Raw genomic sequence first — 21,259 nt, 5'->3', positions numbered from 1 at the left:
ACAAGATATTGAGGAAATGAATGCCAACAATAATCATCTGATTCGTATGAAATGATGCTTAAAAACAGTAGCATATGCAAGTTGGGAAATTGAATTGGGAAGCTGGAGAGGGACAGCAGGTTGGGGGGGGGAGAAGCTGGAGAGGGACAGCAGGTCGGGGAAGCTGGAGGGGGACAGCAGGTCGGGGGGGGGAAGCTGGAGAGGTACAGCAGGTCGGGGGGGGGAAGCTGGAGGGGGACAGCAGGTCGGGGGGGAAGCTGGAGAGGGACAGCAGGTCGGGGCGGGGGAGAAGCTGGAGAGGGACAGCAGGTCGGGGGGGGGGCTGGAGAGGGACAGCAGGTCGGGGGGGGGAAGCTGGAGAGGAACAGCAGGTCGGGGAAGCTGGAGGGGGACAGCAGGTCGGGGGGGGGGAGCTGGAGAGGGACAGCAGGTCGGGGGGGAAGCTGGAGAGGAACAGCAGGTCGGGGGGGGAAGCTGGAGGGGGACAGCAGGTCGGGGAAGCTGGAGGGGGACAGCAGGTCGGGGGGGGGAGCTGGAGAGGGACAGCAGGTCGGGGGGGGGAGCTGGAGAGGAACAGCAGGTCGGGGGGGGGAAGCTGGAGGGGAACAGCAGGTCGGGGGGGGAAGGTGGAGGGGGACAGCAGGTCGGGGGGGGGAAGCTGGAGAGGGACAGTAGGTCGGGGAAGCTGGAGAGGGACAGCAGGTCCGGGAGGTGGGGGGAATTGGAAAGGGGCAGCAGGTCAGGAAACTCATCTCTATTTCGTCTTGTTTTCCCACATATATTTTATTTTTCTTCTATGATTTATTTAATCAAGTGAGACCGAATGGATTATTTGTTAGAAATTTGCCATTTAATTTCAATAAAACTATTTTTGAATAATTTTAAGTTTTTTTTCCTCATTTTCAAACTGGATGTCCATCATTGTGTTATCCAGGGTCAGTTGAAGTCCACCCTGCGGTGCCTTACATGTAACAAGATGTCGGTCACATTTCAAACGTTCCAGTACCTTTCTCTCCCTATTCCTTCATCGACCAGGTGTAAACTCCAGGTAACTCGATTCTTTCTTTGTATATTGTACAATGCGACCCATAATTACAATCTGCATACACAAAAACATCCTTCTTTGTATATATTTATCTATCTATGTGATAGCTTCCTTCAGTCTTAACAAATTGGATACCCACTGTAAGGGTGCCAGCGCATGGAATTTTTGTGGCAAGAGTTGCACAATCTCTAACCGCACCTCTCCTGAGTCGACATTGTTGAATACCAGTGGCAAGTGGAGGTTCAGGACGACTGGAAACAATACCTAGATAAGTGCACATACACCGCCTAAAATTCCCAAATTTGTTTATATAAAGTAACTGTGTTTCTGTATGTGGAACGGTCTCTACCAAACTACTCTGTCAATTTTTTGTCTAGTCATGAAACTTGATATATAAGGATTTGGACCTGTGGAAAAATTTGATTTGGTTTTTTGATAGAAAAATAATTGCTAAGGTGTCAAAATTGGAACTTGGCAGACGTAAGTCGACTGAACGTGTTACTTCTACACATGCACAAATATACATTTTTACATTTAACAATTATATTTTTTTTAGTTTTTATATGCGTGTGTACTTTAACTTGGATGGTGACAAATAATGCTGGAGAGCTATATGTTTTGGTTTCGATTCTAGTTGATGACATGCAAGTCATATTTTAATTTTTTTTTCACTTTTGAAAATAATACTATGTATTGGGTACAATATAATAATCAATAGAGAATTGTGATAATACAAAATCTGCATGAATGAAAATATATTTAAGCGTATTTTACAACTGAACAAAGTTAGGTGGCCTGCTAGTGTGTGCATATATATATATATATATATATATATATATATATATATATATATATATATATACTAGCGTGGGTGCCCAGCGTTGCTCGGGTATTTGGAGGTGTATGTTGACCCCCCCCCCCAAAAAAAAAAAGAAAAAAGCAGTCAATTTTTTTTAACTTTGACCCCTATTATGACCCCTTAAAATTTATTGCTTTGGGCTCAAATCAAGTTATTAAGTTAGATCCATGTCCAACGAACCTGTATCTAAAATTTCAAGTGTTTAGACCCAAAATTGTCGGAGGAGTTTGGTAGAGTTCTCAAAGGTCAAATCATTGAATTTTGATCCCTTAATCGTCAAATTTCTGGCCGAAAATCGATCACATAGATTTTCCCAAATCTCAGTACCCTGCATATCAAATTTCGAGTCTGTAGGCTTAAAATTGAGTTATTCCATAGGGAAATGTACACACACAGATAGATACACAGATACGTTCACTTATATAGATATATATGTATACATACATATATATAGTGTATGTATGTATATATATATATATATATATATATATATATATATATATATATAATAAAAATAAAAGTTACAATAAGTTTACTAAGGTAATCAAAATGGTAAACTTAAAATATATTATAAATATTAAAGAGTTAATATTTACAAGTAAAATAAACTCAGCCAGATATAAAAAGCTGAATAAAACCGAAAAGGAAATAGAGCTTATAATATGAACAAATGATTAATAAAATATGTTAAAAGACATCTTGAAAAAGAGTTAAAAACATATTTAATTTTAAAAAAGGAAGCACATTTCCATTCATGTGAAATCTTTTTATTATTTTTCTTTTTCCTCCTGTTCCCCTTACCTCACCCTTTTTTTAACCAAGTAAAATCTTTGACTTACTTGTAGTTTCATTAAATACTTTTATATGCAAAATCCGATCCTGCATTTTGCTAATTCCTGCCCTCTGATGAGAAGGAGAGTATTTCTTTGAAACTCCGCGAATTAAAGACTATCCACTTATCTTGTGCTTCCTTTTTTAAAATTAAATATGTTTTTAACTCTTTTTCAAGATGTCTTTTAACATATTTTATTAATCATTTGTTCATATATATATATATATATATATATATATATATATATATATATATATATATATACGGAAACGTTAACCTTAATATATGGTTTTAAAAAAATCAACAACACAACCATGTAAACAAACGATAAAAACAAAACAATAAATCGTCTATGTCATCATAGCATAATGGATTAGGGCGCTGGACTGAAATGCATAAGGTCCAAGGTTCGAATCCTAACAACAGTCAAGCTACACTGAAAAAGAGTAGGGCTCCAAAACACGCAAGTCCATAGATTACTGTTTTTAAAAAATAATAAATATATTTTTTTTTTAAATAAAATTTTACAATTTTTTATTTAAATATAATTGACACAAAGTTCATTTAGGTAGCTCAATAGTGCAATACTAGAGCTATAAATATTTTAATATATACAACTTCACTAGGAACAGGCACTTATTTTTATGTTCATCTATAAAAAAAAAACGGATCAGTTTTATTTACAATAAAAGCATACATTTGTTTCGGTCCGCATTCCAGTACGGACTGTTCATCAGCATTAATAACATACATAAAACCAAGCAACAAAATGTCACATTGACCTAAGGATATTTGTTCTCTCAGATTCTTGGTACATTTATAACTTGAAAGATCTTTTTTGTTTATGGGTCTTTTACAGGAAAATGGGATGTTTTGGTGTGAACTACGCCAGTCATATTTTTATAAAGATTTTTTAATTTTTTTCCAAAAACTTAAGAAAAGCTATATGAAAATATATCGCTTTGTTTTTTTACAAAACTGTTGTTGGTTAGTTATTTTCTAATTAATTTTTTAAGGATTCAGAACTTAAAAAAATATTTTTTAGTTTTTTTTTTTTTTTTTTTAATTAAGAAAAACAAATAAAATAAATGAAAATATTATCTCGTTTGTTTTTGTGTTGTTTTAAATAAGCACGGTTATTTTTAATTTTTTTTTTTTTTTTAAAATCAAATTAAATTTTTTTCTTTTAATAATTTTTATTTCATTTTTATTTAAAAAAAAAAAGAAATTATTTTCGTTGACTGAATTAATTTAAAAAATATAAAAACTTTGATTATAACGATAAAGCGCTAATTTGATGCTGAATCGTCCAATCCTGCTGAATTGGCTACCTTGAAATGTACCAAACCCCTTTTACAGGCTTGCACCATAATCAGTTACATAATCGTCATTACAATAAGTACAATTATTTTTTTAAAGTGTGTGTGTGTAAGTCCTAGAGTGGATGAAACGCGGAATATTCAGTGTAGCTTAATCGCCATATATATTTTATAAATTACTAACTAGCTCTACCTACGTATTGAGCACTTTTGAAGTAAATACTTAAAGTTTATGCATAAATCTATACTTTCGTATATTAATTTTATGTGAGTAAATTAAGTAGTTATATATATAACGGCTAAATACAGACCAAAAAGTATAATGAATTTAAAAAATAAAAAATGAAAATAAAGGTTAGCTAACCAGGTTTCGTTCCTCACTTATCAAAGCTAAATCGAGGAAAATCTAATCTTTGCGATGTTTGCCCAACATTAGAATTATTATGGTATAATAATTCTCTTATTTATTTATTTATTTATTTAAATGTAGTTGCAGTGCACACTATGTTGGACAAACATCGCAAAGATTAGATTTTCGTTTAAAACAGAATGTGCCTTCAAAGATTCGTTATGCAAATTTTTCACCCTCGGATGTTCTAATACGTATGGTTCTGCGATTTGCGACCATCTTATAAATAACCATGCATGTGCCACGAATTTCAGTGCTGACATGTTTACGATCCTTAGTAAGTCGCACTGTCCCTATCATTTGAAAAGTTTAGAGACTTTTTATTAAGTCTTTGAGACCTTCTCTTTGCAAGCAAAAACAAAATCTTTTAGGACTTAATTTAGTCTCTATGTAATTTTTCCCCCATTTATTTCTGTTTTTTTTTCCTACCCCCGCCATATTCATGACTTTTTTTTTTGTTTGTTTTAATCATATTTTCCTCGATTTAGCTTTGATAAGTGAGGAACGAAACCTGGTTAGCTGACCTTTATTTTCATTTTTTATTTTTTAAATTCATTATACTTTTTGGTCTGTATTTAGCCCTTATAAAATTCTGTACCCCGCCGGAGAATTTTCACATATATATATATTAGTGGTAGGACGATTCTGATATTTTTCCTGATTCTGATTCTTTATAAAAAATATTTAGCTATAAAAGTGTTATTTTTTTCCCTGATTACCACGAAAAAAAAACATCTTAAATGTGCCTACATTTTCTCAGACATAAAAACACACTTGTGAGGGAGGTGATCTAGAGATTTTAGTCTTACCGGAAGTTTAAATCAATAAATATTTATTATTTTATTATTACTACAAACAGTGGAAAGTGTTTCTTAAATAAAAATCAAATAAAAAAAAATAATTTAAAGAATCGGTTTTGGCATCGGAAAATAGGCTCAGATTTTTTTTGATTCTGATACCCCAAAAAGCTCTGATTTTTCTGATTCGCAATTCCAATTAATCATCTCAACACTAATATATATATATATATATATATATATATATATATATATATATATATATATATATACACACACAAGTACATGCATGTGAAATTAAAAAAAAAAAGTTTTGGAGACTATAGGAAATGAACTCACACACACACACACACACACACACACAAAGTGCCTTTTATATATAAGTAGAAATAAAGATATACATAGACCTAACTTTATTTATATACTAACAGACCGCCCAACATTGCCTGGTCGCAAGATATGCTTAAATATGATATTTTAATTTATGCAGATTACGTATTTATATTATAGAAACAATTGTCTATCAATTATTATATTAAACCGAATATATAGTAGTGAGATCAAAACTATATATATATATATATGACTTGGGTGCCATCAGCTAGAATCAAAGCCAAAACATACAACCCTCCACGCTAATTGCTTAGTCTCTAGGCCATGCCTATATATATATATATATATATATATATATATATATATATATATATATATATATAAAAAATAGAAAAATGTTATTGAAAATTTATTCAAGTTTATTCAAAATCTTAATATTGAAAAATCTTATATTCACCTGTCATCCCATTTTTAAAAGATGGAATCGCCCAATTGTCACAGATAAGATTTTTTTTTTTTTACATGGGGTTCACCACTTATCAAGGCCCAATGGCCACTCGGGGATAAGGGTTATTTTGTGTACAGTAATCAAAGGGATAGTGTAGCAATAGTATTGGAGACTTGGGAAGGTGTCATTACTTGGGGGGGGGTAGTTCATCAGGAATTTGTTTGTGTTGGACTTGAAGACATCCAGGTTGAAGTTGGGAGGGAAACAGGCAAGCGGAACAGCATTCCACAGGCATGCAGTTCTAAGAAAGAAGCTTAAACAATCAAATATATATATATATATATATATATATATATATATATATATATATAATTTAAAGGAGATTAGAACAATAGTCTAAAGAGCTGAGTGTATTTTAATGTAACAGTGAAATTACTAGTTTAATTAAAATACAGGAAATAGAAAGTGCTCGTTGTAATTTAGATATATAATAAGCTCGATAGTTAAATGTCCTAGAGCTAATTCAATATTAAGTAATGTGATTGATAATTTAAAATTTAAAAATCAAATTATAATTAAATTAATATAAATTCACCTGTTATCCCATTTTTAAAAGATGGAATCATCTGATTGTTGCAGACAAGATTAAAGCAATTACGGTCGAGATTTTTATGATTATATAGGTACACGCTAAATGATCTTTGACTCATTTTTTGTATTTTTTATGTAGACGAAGTCAATTTGGTTACATTAGGAAAGGTGTTGCACTTTTCAACAATGTTGAATCATGTTATGCTTGTCATTTTCGCAGATGATTAGAATATACACTTGCTCTTGACCGTCTAATTATTGATTCAAAAAACTTTTTTTCTAGGATTGTTTGGAATTATTTTTGAAGGAAGAGCGGATGACCGGTGACTGCCAATGGAAATGTCCACGATGCAAGAGGCAAAGGGATGCTGTCAAAAAAATGGATATCTGGAAACTGCCCCATATTTTGCTTATAGGCTTAAGCAGGTATATAGTCAAGGGGTCATGTTGCAAGACAAAAAAAAAAAAAAAAATGACATTTTTTTGTTTTTTTGTTTTTTTGCATGGGTTTACTGGTGCTTACATTTTTTTTTATTCCACTGGAATGGATCAGAGGGAGATTATTTAATGTTTTTTAATATTTGAGATATATTTGTATATTTTGGCAGCAAGTCATTATTCCGGCACGTCTGATTGAACACGACAGTTATTCTTTTTTCTGATCTTTCTGGATATCTTTTCCATTTGCCGAGCTGTCTTTTTAATTTCAGCAGGCATGTTATATAAAATGGTGCCCAAAGTTGTTGTTTGGCCATATTCTTCTCAAGCGCTTTATAAAAAAAAAATTAGAAAATTATAAATACACCAAGCCTCAAAGAAATAGAAAAAGAAAACCACAACAATCGCTCCTGATGATAATCGGATGCACCGATAGAAAGCGCTTGAGAAAAATATAGCTGAACAACAACTTTTGGGCGCCATTTTATATAACATGCTTGCTGAAATTAAAAAGACTGCTCGACGAATGGAAAAGATATATATATATATATGTGTGTGTGTATATATAATCAAGAAGTTAAAATAAAATTTACAAGCCAGAAACTTCTGAAAATTTAAAGTGAATATTAATATTTATATAGTAATCCCAACCAAAATAAAAAGCTCAATAAACCACAATAGAGCTTATCATAGAAGAACACAATCTTATAAATTATATTTTCCAAGAATTTATTGTTCGACAGGATACTCAAATAAGAAATATTAAAATTTTCTTAATCCGTGGAGTTTCAAAGAAATGCGTTCTTCTCATCAAAGGAAAGTTTTTATCTTTCGTCTGATGAGAAGAACACATTCGATTCTCGATATTTTACGTGTTTTGCGACGGAAATCTAAAAAATTTCAACTTTAGGCACTTACGTCGTTCTTCCACCGAACGCGTCATATGAATCTGACCGATGTAGGGCAATTTTTTATCCCTCACTTTTAATGTGTACTATTGTAAATATGGAGTTTGGTAATTTTTCTTTTCTTCCTAGGTTTTCTCACGAAGGCGTGTGGCGACACAAATTAAACACATATGTTGACTTTCCAACGGATACACTTGATATTTCTAATTACATTAAAGGAACAAAAGCTAACATTAACTACCAACTCTATGCTGTATCGGTAAGTACTGGATACGTTTCATTTCTTTTTTCTTTGTTTGTTTAATAAATCCTTTTTTTTTTTTTAGGGGATGGGGGTGGGTGAGTCTTGTCAAAAAGTTGTTTTATTTTATAGACATACTAGCAGGCTGTCTGGCGTTGCCCAGTCATAAAATATGCATGAATATTATATTTTAATTGATGCAAAATTCTTATTTATTATAAATAGAAATACTGTAATAAACATAACATTAGAATAAAAATTTTTTTTTTAAAACCGGAAAGAACTTAAGACATGCACATGTGAGTATTATTTTTTCCAAACAATTTACTTCTTAAAAAAAAAAAAAAAAAAAAAAAAAAACATACTCGAGTTGAGATCGAAACCAAAACCTAAAAACAGCGAGTCAAGTACGATAACCATTAGACCAGCTTGACACGTGCTTTAAAATTTTTTCAAACCTACTTATACTTAACATAAGTAATTTGTCATGTGAATGATTCACATATGCGCATTTGTAAAATAGTTGACACATGGATAAAAATCCAATCACTCCCCCACATACCAATTTTTCAATTTTGACCCATTAGCAGCCCTTTTTTCCATATAAAAACTGATTAAAATGTCTGTATACCCTATATACAAAATTTCAGGTCTGTAGATCAAAAATTCATTGAGTATATAGGTTGAGAAGTGCCCTCACACATAAATTCTCGCTTTTATAGATATACTAGCAGTTCAGCCTGGCTTTGCTCGGGCCCTATGTACTGTTCATAACTTTATAAAATTGACGGAGGAGTTTGGTAGAGTCTGCAAAGGTCAATTCTTTCAACCATGACCTCTTGGCAGCCAAATTTTTGCCCCAAAACTGATTAAAAAGCTTGCTGCATGTCTGATTACCCTTTATGTAAAATTTTAAATATTTAGACCCAAAATTGGCTGAATAGTTTGCTATTGACTGCAAAGGTGAGAAATCTTTTGAATTTTGACCCCTTGGCAGCCAAATTTTCGGCCAAAAACCGATTAAAAAGCTTGCCCTATGTCTGAATACACTTTATGTAAAATTTCAAAGGTTTAGACCAAAAATTGGCTGAGTAATTTGTTAGAGACTGCAGAGATCAAATTTTTGTTTAATTTTGACCTTAATTTTAACCCCCTTAACATTTATTGTTTTGGGCTTAAATGAAATGAAAAAGTTTGATCCATGTCTAAGTAACCTATATCTAAAATTTCAAATGTTTAGACCCAAAATTGGCGGAGGAGTTTGGTAGAGTTTTCAAAGGTCAAAATGTTGAACTTGGACCTCTTGAAAGCCAAATTTCTGGCCAAAAACTGACCAAAAAAATTTTCCCAAATCTCAAATACTCCTTATGTCAAATCTCGAGTTTGTAGACTGAAAATTGACAGAGTAGTTTGATAGGGAAATGTACACACACACACACAGACAATTTAACTTTTTTATATATATATATATATATATATATATATATATATATAAGCAATTATATACAATTGGAGGGAGAATAATAACCGAGATGAGAACTAGCTGTTTAGTTCTCTCACTGCAAGAACTTAGACACCAGGGTTGGGAAGTGGGATTGAGAACTCAACGTCCCAGAGAAGGGGTATTCTGACCTACAAAAAAGTGCCTGACCAGCCCCATTAACATTCCCCGGTAAGGACGCGCCAGGTGGTTAGCAATAAACTACCCCCTTCTTAAAGAGAAAAGACAAAGCCTGGGAGGGTGAATATCTTAGAAGTACACAGGACTAAACTCCCACCGCAAAATCAACAGGAACTGGGTTATTACAGGATTGGTCTAATCTGTTAATTTTTGGGGCCAAGGATAAAATCCCTAGTCCGAACAATCCAAATAATGCAATTTATGGAGATGTATTGTCAGACTGCTATTCCAGCCTAGCTAGCATGCTGTGCACACACGGACACAATGCACAACACCCTCAAGTTTGAGACATATACAGCTATCGTCCCTTATTTCCAGAGTTGCATGTTTAAACCGATAGGTGGCAGTATCAACTTCCTTTCTCTTTCTTTCTATTACATTCTCTTTTCACCTGGGATGTCATCCTGTATGGACATGTGGAGAATTCTCTCTTCCTGTTCTTTTCTTATAAACATGTCTTGTACCAAATGTACTTGCAATAACTCTTATCCCTGAGTGGCTTCCGGGCCTTGATAAGTGGTGATCACTGTGTAAAAAAAAAAAAAATAAATAAAAAAAATAAATTCACATGGTTTCTCAGTTAAATAGTTTTATGAGCGTTGTTTCTTTTATTGTTATTTGTCCACTGCTTTTGTCCTCGATGTGGTAGACAGCATTTAACAGCATCCACAACAAAATTATCAATCCTCCTCTCAAAAATTTGGAAGCATATCAAATTGATACGGATCCAAATTAATACAGAACTGGAAACTACAACACTTTTTCCGTGTCATAAACGCATCACATATTTTGAATTCTGTTATGGTTCACTGAAAAACAAAAATATTTTTTCCACAATTCATTGCGTCATTGATAAGATACATCTAAATAAGGTTGGAGGTTACATCGGCTGAAACCTTTTTTTTTATTTGTGTGTTTTTCAAAGGAATCTTATCAAGGCTGGAGGTCACTTAAGGATAAAGGTTAATGAGTGTACAGTAGTCAATTGAACAATATCGTAGTAATTGTTAGTAGTGGTGAATTGGATTACTTAAGGGGAAAGGCTCATAAAGAACTTGTTTATGTTGGACTTGAAGACAACCATATTATAGTCAGCTGGAAAGCAGGGAAAATGAAGAGAGTTCTACAGACATGAAGTTCTAAGAAAGAAACTTTGTTCATGGAATCCATATTTAGGTTCGATAAAGAGTGGGTTAGGGGAAGTTATTGATAGTGGTTTCAACTAGACAAGTGTTTTCGTGAAAGTTTGGCAAGCGGGTACCATAGATTAGAGCACTTGCCATGAAAATAAGACGAGCACTTGAGTTATTGTTCTTCCTTAGCTAGTCTCTTTATTTTTTCTCAGCCTAATTTTCATTTTGGCACTTCACATGTACAATGAAACTTAACAGAATTTTTAATATAAAATAAAAATAAAAATAAGTTGACAATTAGTAATGCCAAAACTTATTTCACTCTAAATAATTAAAGTGATTGAAATAGGAATTAACCCTAAATAAAAAGAAAGGCCAATATGGCTGTTTTCTTTTTTTTAAATTTATTTATGGAGGAAGAAGAATGTTGGGGTTTGTATTACTGTACACATAGATTCGAAAAAGTTGTCAAAAAAACAAGTATATAACAAATAAATGTTATCAAAGGCAAGATAAGTTACTGGATATATTTTTCGTGTTTTTATTCAATGTAACATGTTTATTCAGCTCGAAAAACATGCAGTGTTTACTGATCTATTGGAAAATTCAAAATGGCGCCCGATTCTCTTTAACACGGTAAGTTATGGAAAAGGTGTTATAAATAATGAACCAGACAAAATATTATTAAAAACCACCGAATATATGTCAACTTATGTCACGGTAACATATATTGAGCGAATTTCTAACAGTATTTTGTCTAGTTTATTATTTATATCACCTTTTTCCGAACTTACCCTGTTTAAGAAAGAGTCGGGCGCCATTTTGAATTTTCTAATACATTGGTAAACACTGTATGCTTTTCGAGCTGAATAAACATGTTACATTGAATAAAAACACGAAAAATATATCCAGTTTGGTAAAAAAGTAACTTATCTTGCGTTTGATAACATTTATTTGTTATATATTTGTTTTTTTGACAACTTTTTCGAATCTATGTGTACAGTAATACAAATCCGAATGTTGATTGCCGAATTTAAAGAAAATTTTAAATAAAAACAAAACTTACCATTTAAACAGAAAATTCAATAAATATTTCATCATTAGTACTAACAATAGAAATTTAAGTTTTAAACAACAAAAAAAATAATTAATAGAATTCAGAGCTCTGTGGACAAATTTATCTTTACTTGACTTTTGACAACTAAAGATTTTCGTTTACCAACCAAATAGAAAAATTACTAGCCAAACCAATGTGATTTTTGGAATATGACATCTTTGTTCCATGATGAGTACATACATCATAAAGATTTTTTTCTTTTGAATAAATGTAATTCTAAATGTGCACCAAATTTTATGTTGAGATTTGAAAGTAAAAACATCTAAATTGTTTTTTTTAAACAATCTTCATTTAAAAAAAATGTTTGTTTTATTAAACTTTTTATTGTTTAAATAATTTGACTCGTTTTATTAAAAAACAAATAAAGTAAAGATAGAAAAAGCATTTTTCATTCAGTAATAAGCTTTGGAAAACTGTTGGTAAAAAAAAAAAACCCAATCGCCAAAAGATAAGCGTTTTATTATTTCTTGTCGCCACTTGAAAAAAATCACTCGCAACATAAAGCCTGTTATATATGATTTTACTTTGTATAATATATATGTGCTTTACGTTTTACAAATCGATTATAAAAATATGCCAAAAAAGCGCATAAAGACCTGGAATCATTTCATTTTTATTTTTTTTTACATGGAAGTCACCACTTACCAAGGCCAGGAAGCCACTTGGGGATAAGGGTTATTGTGTGTACAAGTCCAATATCCCCCAAAATTCTGAATTCTTGATTCCCAATTCTGATTAATAGTCCCAACACTGATGATAACTGATGCATGAAAATATTGTTTCAAATTTAAGTGTCACTAACAGACTGATCAGTGACCTCTTATTGAAATGCACAAACTGTTTGAAAAAATTAACTCAAAAAGATAATTTTCATTTCTTTTTAGAATCATTACGGAAGCATGAAAGGTGGACATTGTAAGTATTCGTTTTCTTATTGATGTGTTTATAGACTTGAGTTATTGTTCTTCCTTAGCTAGCCTCTCTATTTTATTGATGTGTTTATAGACTTGAGTTATTGTTCTTCCTTAGCTAGTCTCTCTATTTTATTGATGTGTTTATAGACTTGAGTTATTGTTCTTCCTTAGCTAGTGTCTCTATTTTATTGATGTGTTTATAGACTTGAGTTATTGTTCTTCCTTAGCTAGCCTCTCTATTTTATTGATGTGTTTATAGACTTGAGTTATTGTTCTTCCTTAGCTAGTGTCTCTATTTTATTGATGTGTTTATAGACTTGAGTTATTGTTCTTCCTTAGCTAGTGTCTCTATTTTATTGATGTGTTTATAGACTTGAGTTATTGTTCTTCCTTAGCTAGTCTCTCTATTTTATTGATGTGTTTATAGACTTGAGTTATTGTTCTACCTTAGCTAGTCTCTCTATTTTATTGATGTGTTTATAGACTTGAGTTATTGTTCTTCCTTAGCTAGTCTCTCTATTTTATTGATATTTATAGACTTGAGTTATTGTTCTTCCTTAGCTAGTGTCTCTATTTTATTGATGTGTTTATAGACTTGAGTTATTGTTCTTCCTTAGCTAGTCTCTCTATTTTATTGATGTGCTTATAAACTTTTTCTGAAATTACCATCAAGCAATCAATCAACAAGGGTTTTATCACTCAATGAGGAACCCCCTCCCTGGACTTTAGCCATCTATCTCTATCCGCTGCCATGTGGGACCCATGTGCTGTAGTAGGTCGTCTCTCCATCTCATTCTTGGCCTTCCCTTTGGCCACTTATGTTCACGAGGTGTCCATTCCGTTGTCCTGATGGACCATTTGTTGTCATGTTGTCTGGCTATGTGCTGTGCCCATCTGTGTTTGGATGTTTTGATGGCAGTATTGATGTCAATCTTATTTTTTTTTAAATTTTTCTATTACATTTACTGTTTTTTTGTTTTTGTTTTTCCAATTTTTTTTTCCAATTTTTTTAAAGTTTTAATATCGTTCGCTTATTTTTTATTTTGCATTATGTTTGTTGTTTTTTTTTTTTAAATTTTTTTTGATTTTTTTTTTTTACCAAAAGGTTGATATTACGTAAAACTAATCAACCAATTATATTGATCCGATACTTGAGAAAAAAAATTAATGTGTACTTTTTTCTTTCTCTTTTTAAATTGCTAAAAGACACGTCTTTCTGTAAGAATCCACTGATGAAAAAATGGCACAAGTTCGATGACCATGAAATTTATGAAATGTCCAGGTCCGACGTAAAAGTAAGTGATCATTACTTACAACTTTTAAACTTTTAATGAAGATGAAAAAAGTGGTTAATATAAGAGAAAGATGCTTGGTGCTTCTATATTAACGAATAAAAATATGGAATTTCAAGTGAAACTAACAATACGCATGAAAGAATTTAAAATGGCTTAAAATATCTCCATAATAGAAAGATCCAGATAAGCTAAGAAAGAATCTTTTGAAATTTTTAAAATCTGATTAAAATTAAGGAAGTTATGACTATTTTTGTGCCTTGCACGTTTGGATATTTTTCTCTCTTCAAGACCATATGCGTTTTGTCACATTTTTTACACTACTTTTTCAATAAAAATATATCTTTGTTAAAACACATAATTAAGCAATGAAATTTGCTATATAAGTGTATTTTTGTGCAAGGAATCAGAATAAGCCACTGAAAATCTCAGGAAAGTAATAGTTTTTAAATAATCTACAGTAAATGTGCATAAAAATATGCTACAATTCCTTAAAAATGTCATGTATCCATGAAAAGAAGTTAGAGAATTTAAAGTCGAATTGTAATGCATTTTATCATTTTATGTACAAAACACTGAAATCAAAATATAAAACTATTTAAAAAGGAATATATGTCAATATTTCTCTGATATTATTGTAGATTAACACTGCCCGTTACCCCCCCCCCCCACCGTCCCCATCTGACCACCTCTCTAAAACATGATTCTACCTTTTTAGGCAAGCGTGTGAACAGCCTGAAAAACTAATGAAAGACAAACCAAAATTATTTTAGAATTTAATGTAAAATGATTGGTACTCGTACAGTTTAATCAAGACATTAAAAAAATGAAAATATCGAAAAAAAAAAAAGGTTATATTGTACGTTATTTTTCGTTATGGAATGAAGTTCTCCGAAAAAAAATTTCACTTAATTTCATCAAATAGTTTTTTTTTTTACAGCGAAAAAACAATTTGTTATGATACCGAGCAAAAGGTTGGATGTTTAGAAAGAAAAGCTAATAATAAATACGGGGAAGGAGTGTCGGCGCTTTAACTAGAGTTATCTCCCCTTGGCGTGTTCAAAAAATTCCAGCATGGCTGACTTCAACGCACTTTCATAAAAACGTGTCTTTCCGCTGTAAAAAAAAAAGTACTCAATTTAATTAAGTGAAATTTTTTTTTTCAGAGATCTTCAGTCCAAAACGGATACAATATAACTTTATTTATTTATTTATTTTTTTTTTTTTCGATATTTTCATTTTTTAATGTCTTGATTAAACTGTACAAGTGCCAAATGATTCATTTTGGGCCATTCTAGTGTTTTACGGCAGTTGACCTTTTTTTCTATGGGAGATATATATCCTGTGTTGTTGTGTTTTTTTTTTTTTAAAGTCAGTTATTTTTATTATTATTATACTATTTCAATTATTCTCATCATTAATGTTCTATATTTTATAAAGAGAATTAGACCTGGAGTCTAAAGAGCAGAGTTTATTTTAATGTATAATACTTTTAAAAGAACAGTGCTCACAGTACTGTAGATATATAATAAGCTCAATAGGTATATATATATCCTCGAGCTATATTAATATTGAGTAAAAAATAAAATTAATGATTGCGAATTATCAATCAATTTCAATATGAAAAACAAATTAAAAAGAAATCAACAAAAAAGTGGTACAATGGGGAAAGAGGTGGCTTGTTACTTAAATGCATCTAAAACCAAGCTTTTTTATCTTTACATCATCAACGCTCTGATCCCCATCTGGCATCAATTGAAATGAATGTCTCTTGTCTTGCGGAGGCCTCATGTTTTGACAATCTTCTGGGCTTGACCTTTATTCCTGATCTGAAATGGAACACATACATTAAATCCATTGCCAAGGCCGCTGGAACAATGGTGGGATCCTTCTATCGATTCAGTAGATATCTCACTGCTGATGCAATTCTCTATCTATATATATAGAGCTAGGCGCGTCCTTGAGTGACCTCTTGGACTTGATAAGTGGTGATGCCTATGTAAAAAAAAACCCAAAAAACAACCAAAATCAACTTGATTTTGATTTGTTTGTTTTTCCTTTTGAAACTGATTGATAATTCACAATTATTAATTTTTTTACTCATATATATATATATATATATATATATATATATATAGTCTTATTTGTAGTATTCCGAATTTTACTGGGTTTATATAATTCAGTAATCGTTGATATACCAATAAATTTTAAGCCAGAAGGAGATGACTTAAACTGTAAGCTACAAAATTATTATATTTCGTAATTGAGCATTCATATATTGTTTTAACAAAAACCAAGACTTCAAAGAATGGGTTGATAGCAACAAATAGTGTATTTCATTGTTAGTTACAATTGTTTCAAGACTATTCAGACAAATCCAAACATTATGTCGTTTAAAATTTTTTACAAGAACAGCCTTTCTTCAGACTTATTGAATAAAAAACACTTTAACAATAAAACATTATGGAAACCATTTCCCTTATAAGGAAAAGAAAACAAGTGAAAATATTTTACCTATATCGCATCCTTGTAAAGTATTTTTTTTTTAATTTATATATTTACCTATTTTCGTATCTCCATTTAAAAAAAAAAAATCCAAACAAAATATCATACAATGTTACCACTAATTACTTATGTCCATTTAATGTTTTATTAATACTATTCATTGATTTCTTAAATTAAATTTCTTTATTTCATTTAAATTATTTTTTTTTTTAATCCGGACTAATCAACTAACTTAAATTATTGCGATTCTATGTTAGTTTCGTATCTGGAATTTGCTTTATTTATTTACAAAAATATCAGCTAACCTATTTATGTGATTTAAGAAAATTTTTTGTTTAAAGCTTAATCAATAAGGAAAGAAAGTTTATACACACATATATATATATATATATATTTTGAGAATGACATGCATTACACACCATATCAAAAATCACAATTCTAGAGAATTTGATTAAATATTTACATTATTTTTGACTTTCCATTTCTTTTAAAATTTTGCACAAACTTTCCAGACAACCTGATAGACATTGTTTCAAACTTTTTTTAGAGAAAGATTGATTATTCATATTATTTGGACTACTGTTCTCTTCTTGAATGTTATTGTTAAGCATGACACAGAAAATACCACAAATGCTATCGTATTAATATATAGATTCTAAGCGTCAAGTTTCATAACGTTTTCGTCAATGTAATCTCCAACCTTCTTCATGAGTATCTTCAAAGCTCTACATTGCGAGTGAAACAGTCGCATTTTCGAGTGATTTTTCAAAGTGACGACTAGAAATAATGAAACACTTATCTTTTGATGAGTGTATTTCTTTCACTGACAATCTTCCAAGACTCACCTACTGAATGAAACATATCTGTTCAACTTTTTTTAATAAAATGAACAAAGTTAAATTATTTAAACAATAAAAGTTTAAAAGAACAATATACTTTTTTTTTTTTTTTTAATGAAGGCTGTTTAAAAAAAACATTTGAAGAAATCAGAATGTTTATACGTTCAAGTATCAACATAAAATTAGTTGTATATTTAGAATTACACTTATTTAAAAAAAAACAAAAAAGCAGAAAGCTCTTTATGATGTATACTTGTCACAGAACGAACATGTCATATTCTAAAAATCCTGTAAGTTTGGCTAGTAACTTTTCTATTTGTCTAGTAAACGAAAATATTTAGTTGTCAAAAGTTGAAGTCAGCCATCTTTGAATGTTTTTAACACGCCACGGGGAGATAACTCAATTTAAAGTGCCGACACTCCCTCCCCATCTTTAGTACTAGCTTTTCTTCCTAAAAATCGAACCTTTTGCTCGGTATCATAACAAATTGTTTTTTCGCTGTAAAAAAAAAAAAAAAAAAAAAAAAAAAATACTTGATGAAATTAAGTGAAATTTTTTTTCGGAGAACTTCATTCCATAACAGATAAGTACAATATAAAGATAAGTTTGTCCGTAGAGCCCTGATCTTGTTGAACTTCGTAGTCTGCATAGCATTTCGAATAAACCCTTTATTTAATCCACAGAGTTAGCAAGCTCTTGCTCCCTCAGCCATAACTTGTGGCATGGTGGATAAGGTACTTTTTATAATTCAATTGTAAGTTAACACTTTTCTTGAGGTTTGAAGGTTCAATCCTCAGTGTGAGTGATACTCAAAAATAGAATTGCAAATCATTAAGGACTTCTATGCAGTTATGGCTGACGGAACAAGAACATGCTACCTGTGTGGATTAAATTAAGGGTTTAATTCCAAATTCTATTTAGATTTCTAAGTTTAGCAGAAAGATTTCCGAGTTCGACAAGATACACCTGAAAAGGTTGCAGGTTACATTGACAAAAACTTTTTGAAAATAACACTTAGAATCTATATATTAATATGATAGCGTCTGTATTTTTTTCTGTGTCATGCTTGCATCTTTTTTTCTTGTGAGTTCGTGTCGTTTAAATGTTATGACCTTTCATTTCTTGTAATAAATAATTTTAACAAGAATTCTTTATAAGTTTTGGTTTTAATTATAGCTGAAGCAAGTTATATATATTTAATAATTATTACAGCAATTAATTATGTCAGCCCCTTTAAGAAATTTGTTTTTTATCGTTGAGCACTTTCAGTTGAAATAAAGTCGGTCAATCTAGCTCTTATGCACAGATCATCATATAATGATTAGATCACTCTGACGGTGAAAACATTTAAAAATAAATGTTTAAATTTCAACAGTATTTCTCGCGGTTAACGGTAACCGAATGGATTAGATCCTTGCTAATGAAACCAGAGATGACTTCTGTTACTAGGTTCGAATTTATCGACCGGTGTTGATTGTGACACCCTGAACTGATGATTCCCGAAAGGATGAAACACTGTCTGTAGGTATTTAATAATTATTATAGTAAATTATATTTTCTTTTCTTCTTCATAAGTTTTGGTTTCGATTTCGATTCAAGCTTATGCACCCAAGTCATGGATATATTTTTTATTTTTGAAATCATAACTTTATAATATATAATAATCGATAGAAAATTGACTCTATAATATCTGCATGAATTATCATATTTAAACATTTTATGACCAGGCTACACTGGTGTCCCTACGAGCTTAGATAAATACTTTTGCAGTTTTATCAAAAGAGCTACAATAATATCAGGGCGTCTCCATTTCATAAACATCCACAGAATGCCAACATCAATCAATATATTATGCATGAAAGAGTCTGCTGTGGAATTGTCCTGCTAGTGAGAACAATAGTTTGAATAATCCAAACAATACGAACTTGATAGGGTACTTGTACAGTTTAATCAAGACATTAAAAATGAAAATATTGAAAAAAGATTATATTGTATGTATCTGTTTTGGACTGAAGATCTCCGAAAAAAAATATTTCACTTAAATTGATAGAGTAGTTGGTTTTTTTTTTTGTTACAGCGGAAAAACACGTTTTTATGAGAGCACGTTGAAGTCAGCCATCTTTGAATGTTTTTAACACGCCACGGGGAGATAACTCAATTTAAAGTGCCGACACTCCCTTCCCATCTTTAATACTAGCTTTTCTTCCTAAAAATCAAACCTTTTGCTTGGTATCATAATAAATTGTTTTTTCGCTGTAAAAAAAAAACAAAAACCTACTTGATGAAATTAAGTTAAATTTTTTTCGGAGAACTTCATTCCATAACGGATACGTACAATATAAACTTTTTTCAGTATTTTCATTTTTTAATGTCTTGATTAAACTGTACAAGTACCCTTGATGGATATATTAAAATATGGATATATAAAAATGTTAAGTTTTTTTTAATCTTTTATTCTTTGTTTTTCAGACTTCGGCTGCATTTGTCCTGTTTTATTCCAGCATTGATATTTCATGAAAGCCGCTTGGTTTATAAAAAAAAATAAAACAACCACCCCTTTTTTTTTCTCTCTCCTCCCTCCTTCCTTCCCTCCTCCGGCCAGCCTCTAGACAAAACAGCAGGATTTTAGTTTTCTGCACCACCAACACTAAAAAAAAAAAACAAAAAACAAAAAAACAAAACAAAACAAAAAAATTAAATATTTAATTATTTCATAGGACAGAAGACTCGAGTGAAAAATCATGGTACACTTTTGTTTAGGACTACAAGTGAGTTATTATACCTGATCTTTGACCTGATTAGAAATATTAGTTATTCCCCTTGCTGATTTTTGGTTTTACGATAATCATTGAAAAATGTTTCCATATTACTAGTTGCCTGAGCGGGCCTACCTAATTTTAAAACAAAATTGTAACAATATATATTGAAGCGCCAATAACATGGTATAACAATAACAAATAAAGGTATGTCAGCTTAAATGCTGTTTAGGTCTAACTTTTAAAATCTCGCAATACAAGTCTATATGTTTCGGATTATTTTAAACTAGTGCAGTTAAGAGACATTTCTCCAGTGATCATAAGATGACATTTAAACACAGAATCGGGCTGGGTTGCGCGGCTTTCCAAAAACACATCACCATTCTAAAATCAAAAATGGTGCCACAATAACTGTTAAAGTAAAAGTTTATTTAATTTATGTCGTTCCAGTAGTTTTATACGACCTAGATTGTATCACATAGACTAAACAACTAGCCAATTGCATTGTGATCTTTCAAAATCACGTAATGCGTTTCATTACGTCCCATCGTCTAATCAAAAAAAAAAAACAAAATATCCACCCTCTGTCAAACTACTTCCCTGTCTTCTCTATTTGATACAATCAGAAGTAAAGCCCTTAAACTTTTTGGCCATGTCAAATGGTCAACCACTGGCGTGTCAAAGTTATGCGTTGAGGGTATGTTAGATGGCAAAAGAGGCAGATGAAAGCCAAGGAGAAAGTGGAGAGAGAATCTTTTTGATTGGACATCTCTCAACAGTTAGGCATCCATCAACCAACTT

The 21,259-nt window shown here is 31.5% G+C and overlaps 1 protein-coding gene across 1 annotated transcript in view; it reads left to right on the top strand.

Moving 5' to 3' along the window:
* Nucleotides 1–21,032, top strand: part of LOC145266929 (ubiquitin carboxyl-terminal hydrolase 8-like) — a 140,578-nt gene extending 119,546 nt beyond the window's left edge. Inside the window, exons 19-24 of the mRNA XM_080122728.1 lie at nt 935–1,048; nt 6,917–7,059; nt 8,109–8,238; nt 13,036–13,066; nt 14,272–14,360; nt 20,172–21,032. Coding sequence (XP_079978854.1) covers nt 935–1,048; nt 6,917–7,059; nt 8,109–8,238; nt 13,036–13,066; nt 14,272–14,360; nt 20,172–20,219 — 555 coding nt within the window. The 3' untranslated portion in view covers nt 20,220–21,032. The remainder of the gene's footprint in view (nt 1–934; nt 1,049–6,916; nt 7,060–8,108; nt 8,239–13,035; nt 13,067–14,271; nt 14,361–20,171) is intronic.
* Nucleotides 21,033–21,259: the final 227 nt, after the last annotated feature.

Source organism: Euprymna scolopes, chromosome 42 (assembly GCF_053919585.1).
Source record: "Euprymna scolopes isolate OS-2025 chromosome 42, ASM5391958v1, whole genome shotgun sequence".
Classification (NCBI taxonomy): Eukaryota; Metazoa; Mollusca; class Cephalopoda; order Sepiida; family Sepiolidae; genus Euprymna; species Euprymna scolopes.
This window is presented reverse-complemented; position numbering and strand designations above follow the sequence as displayed.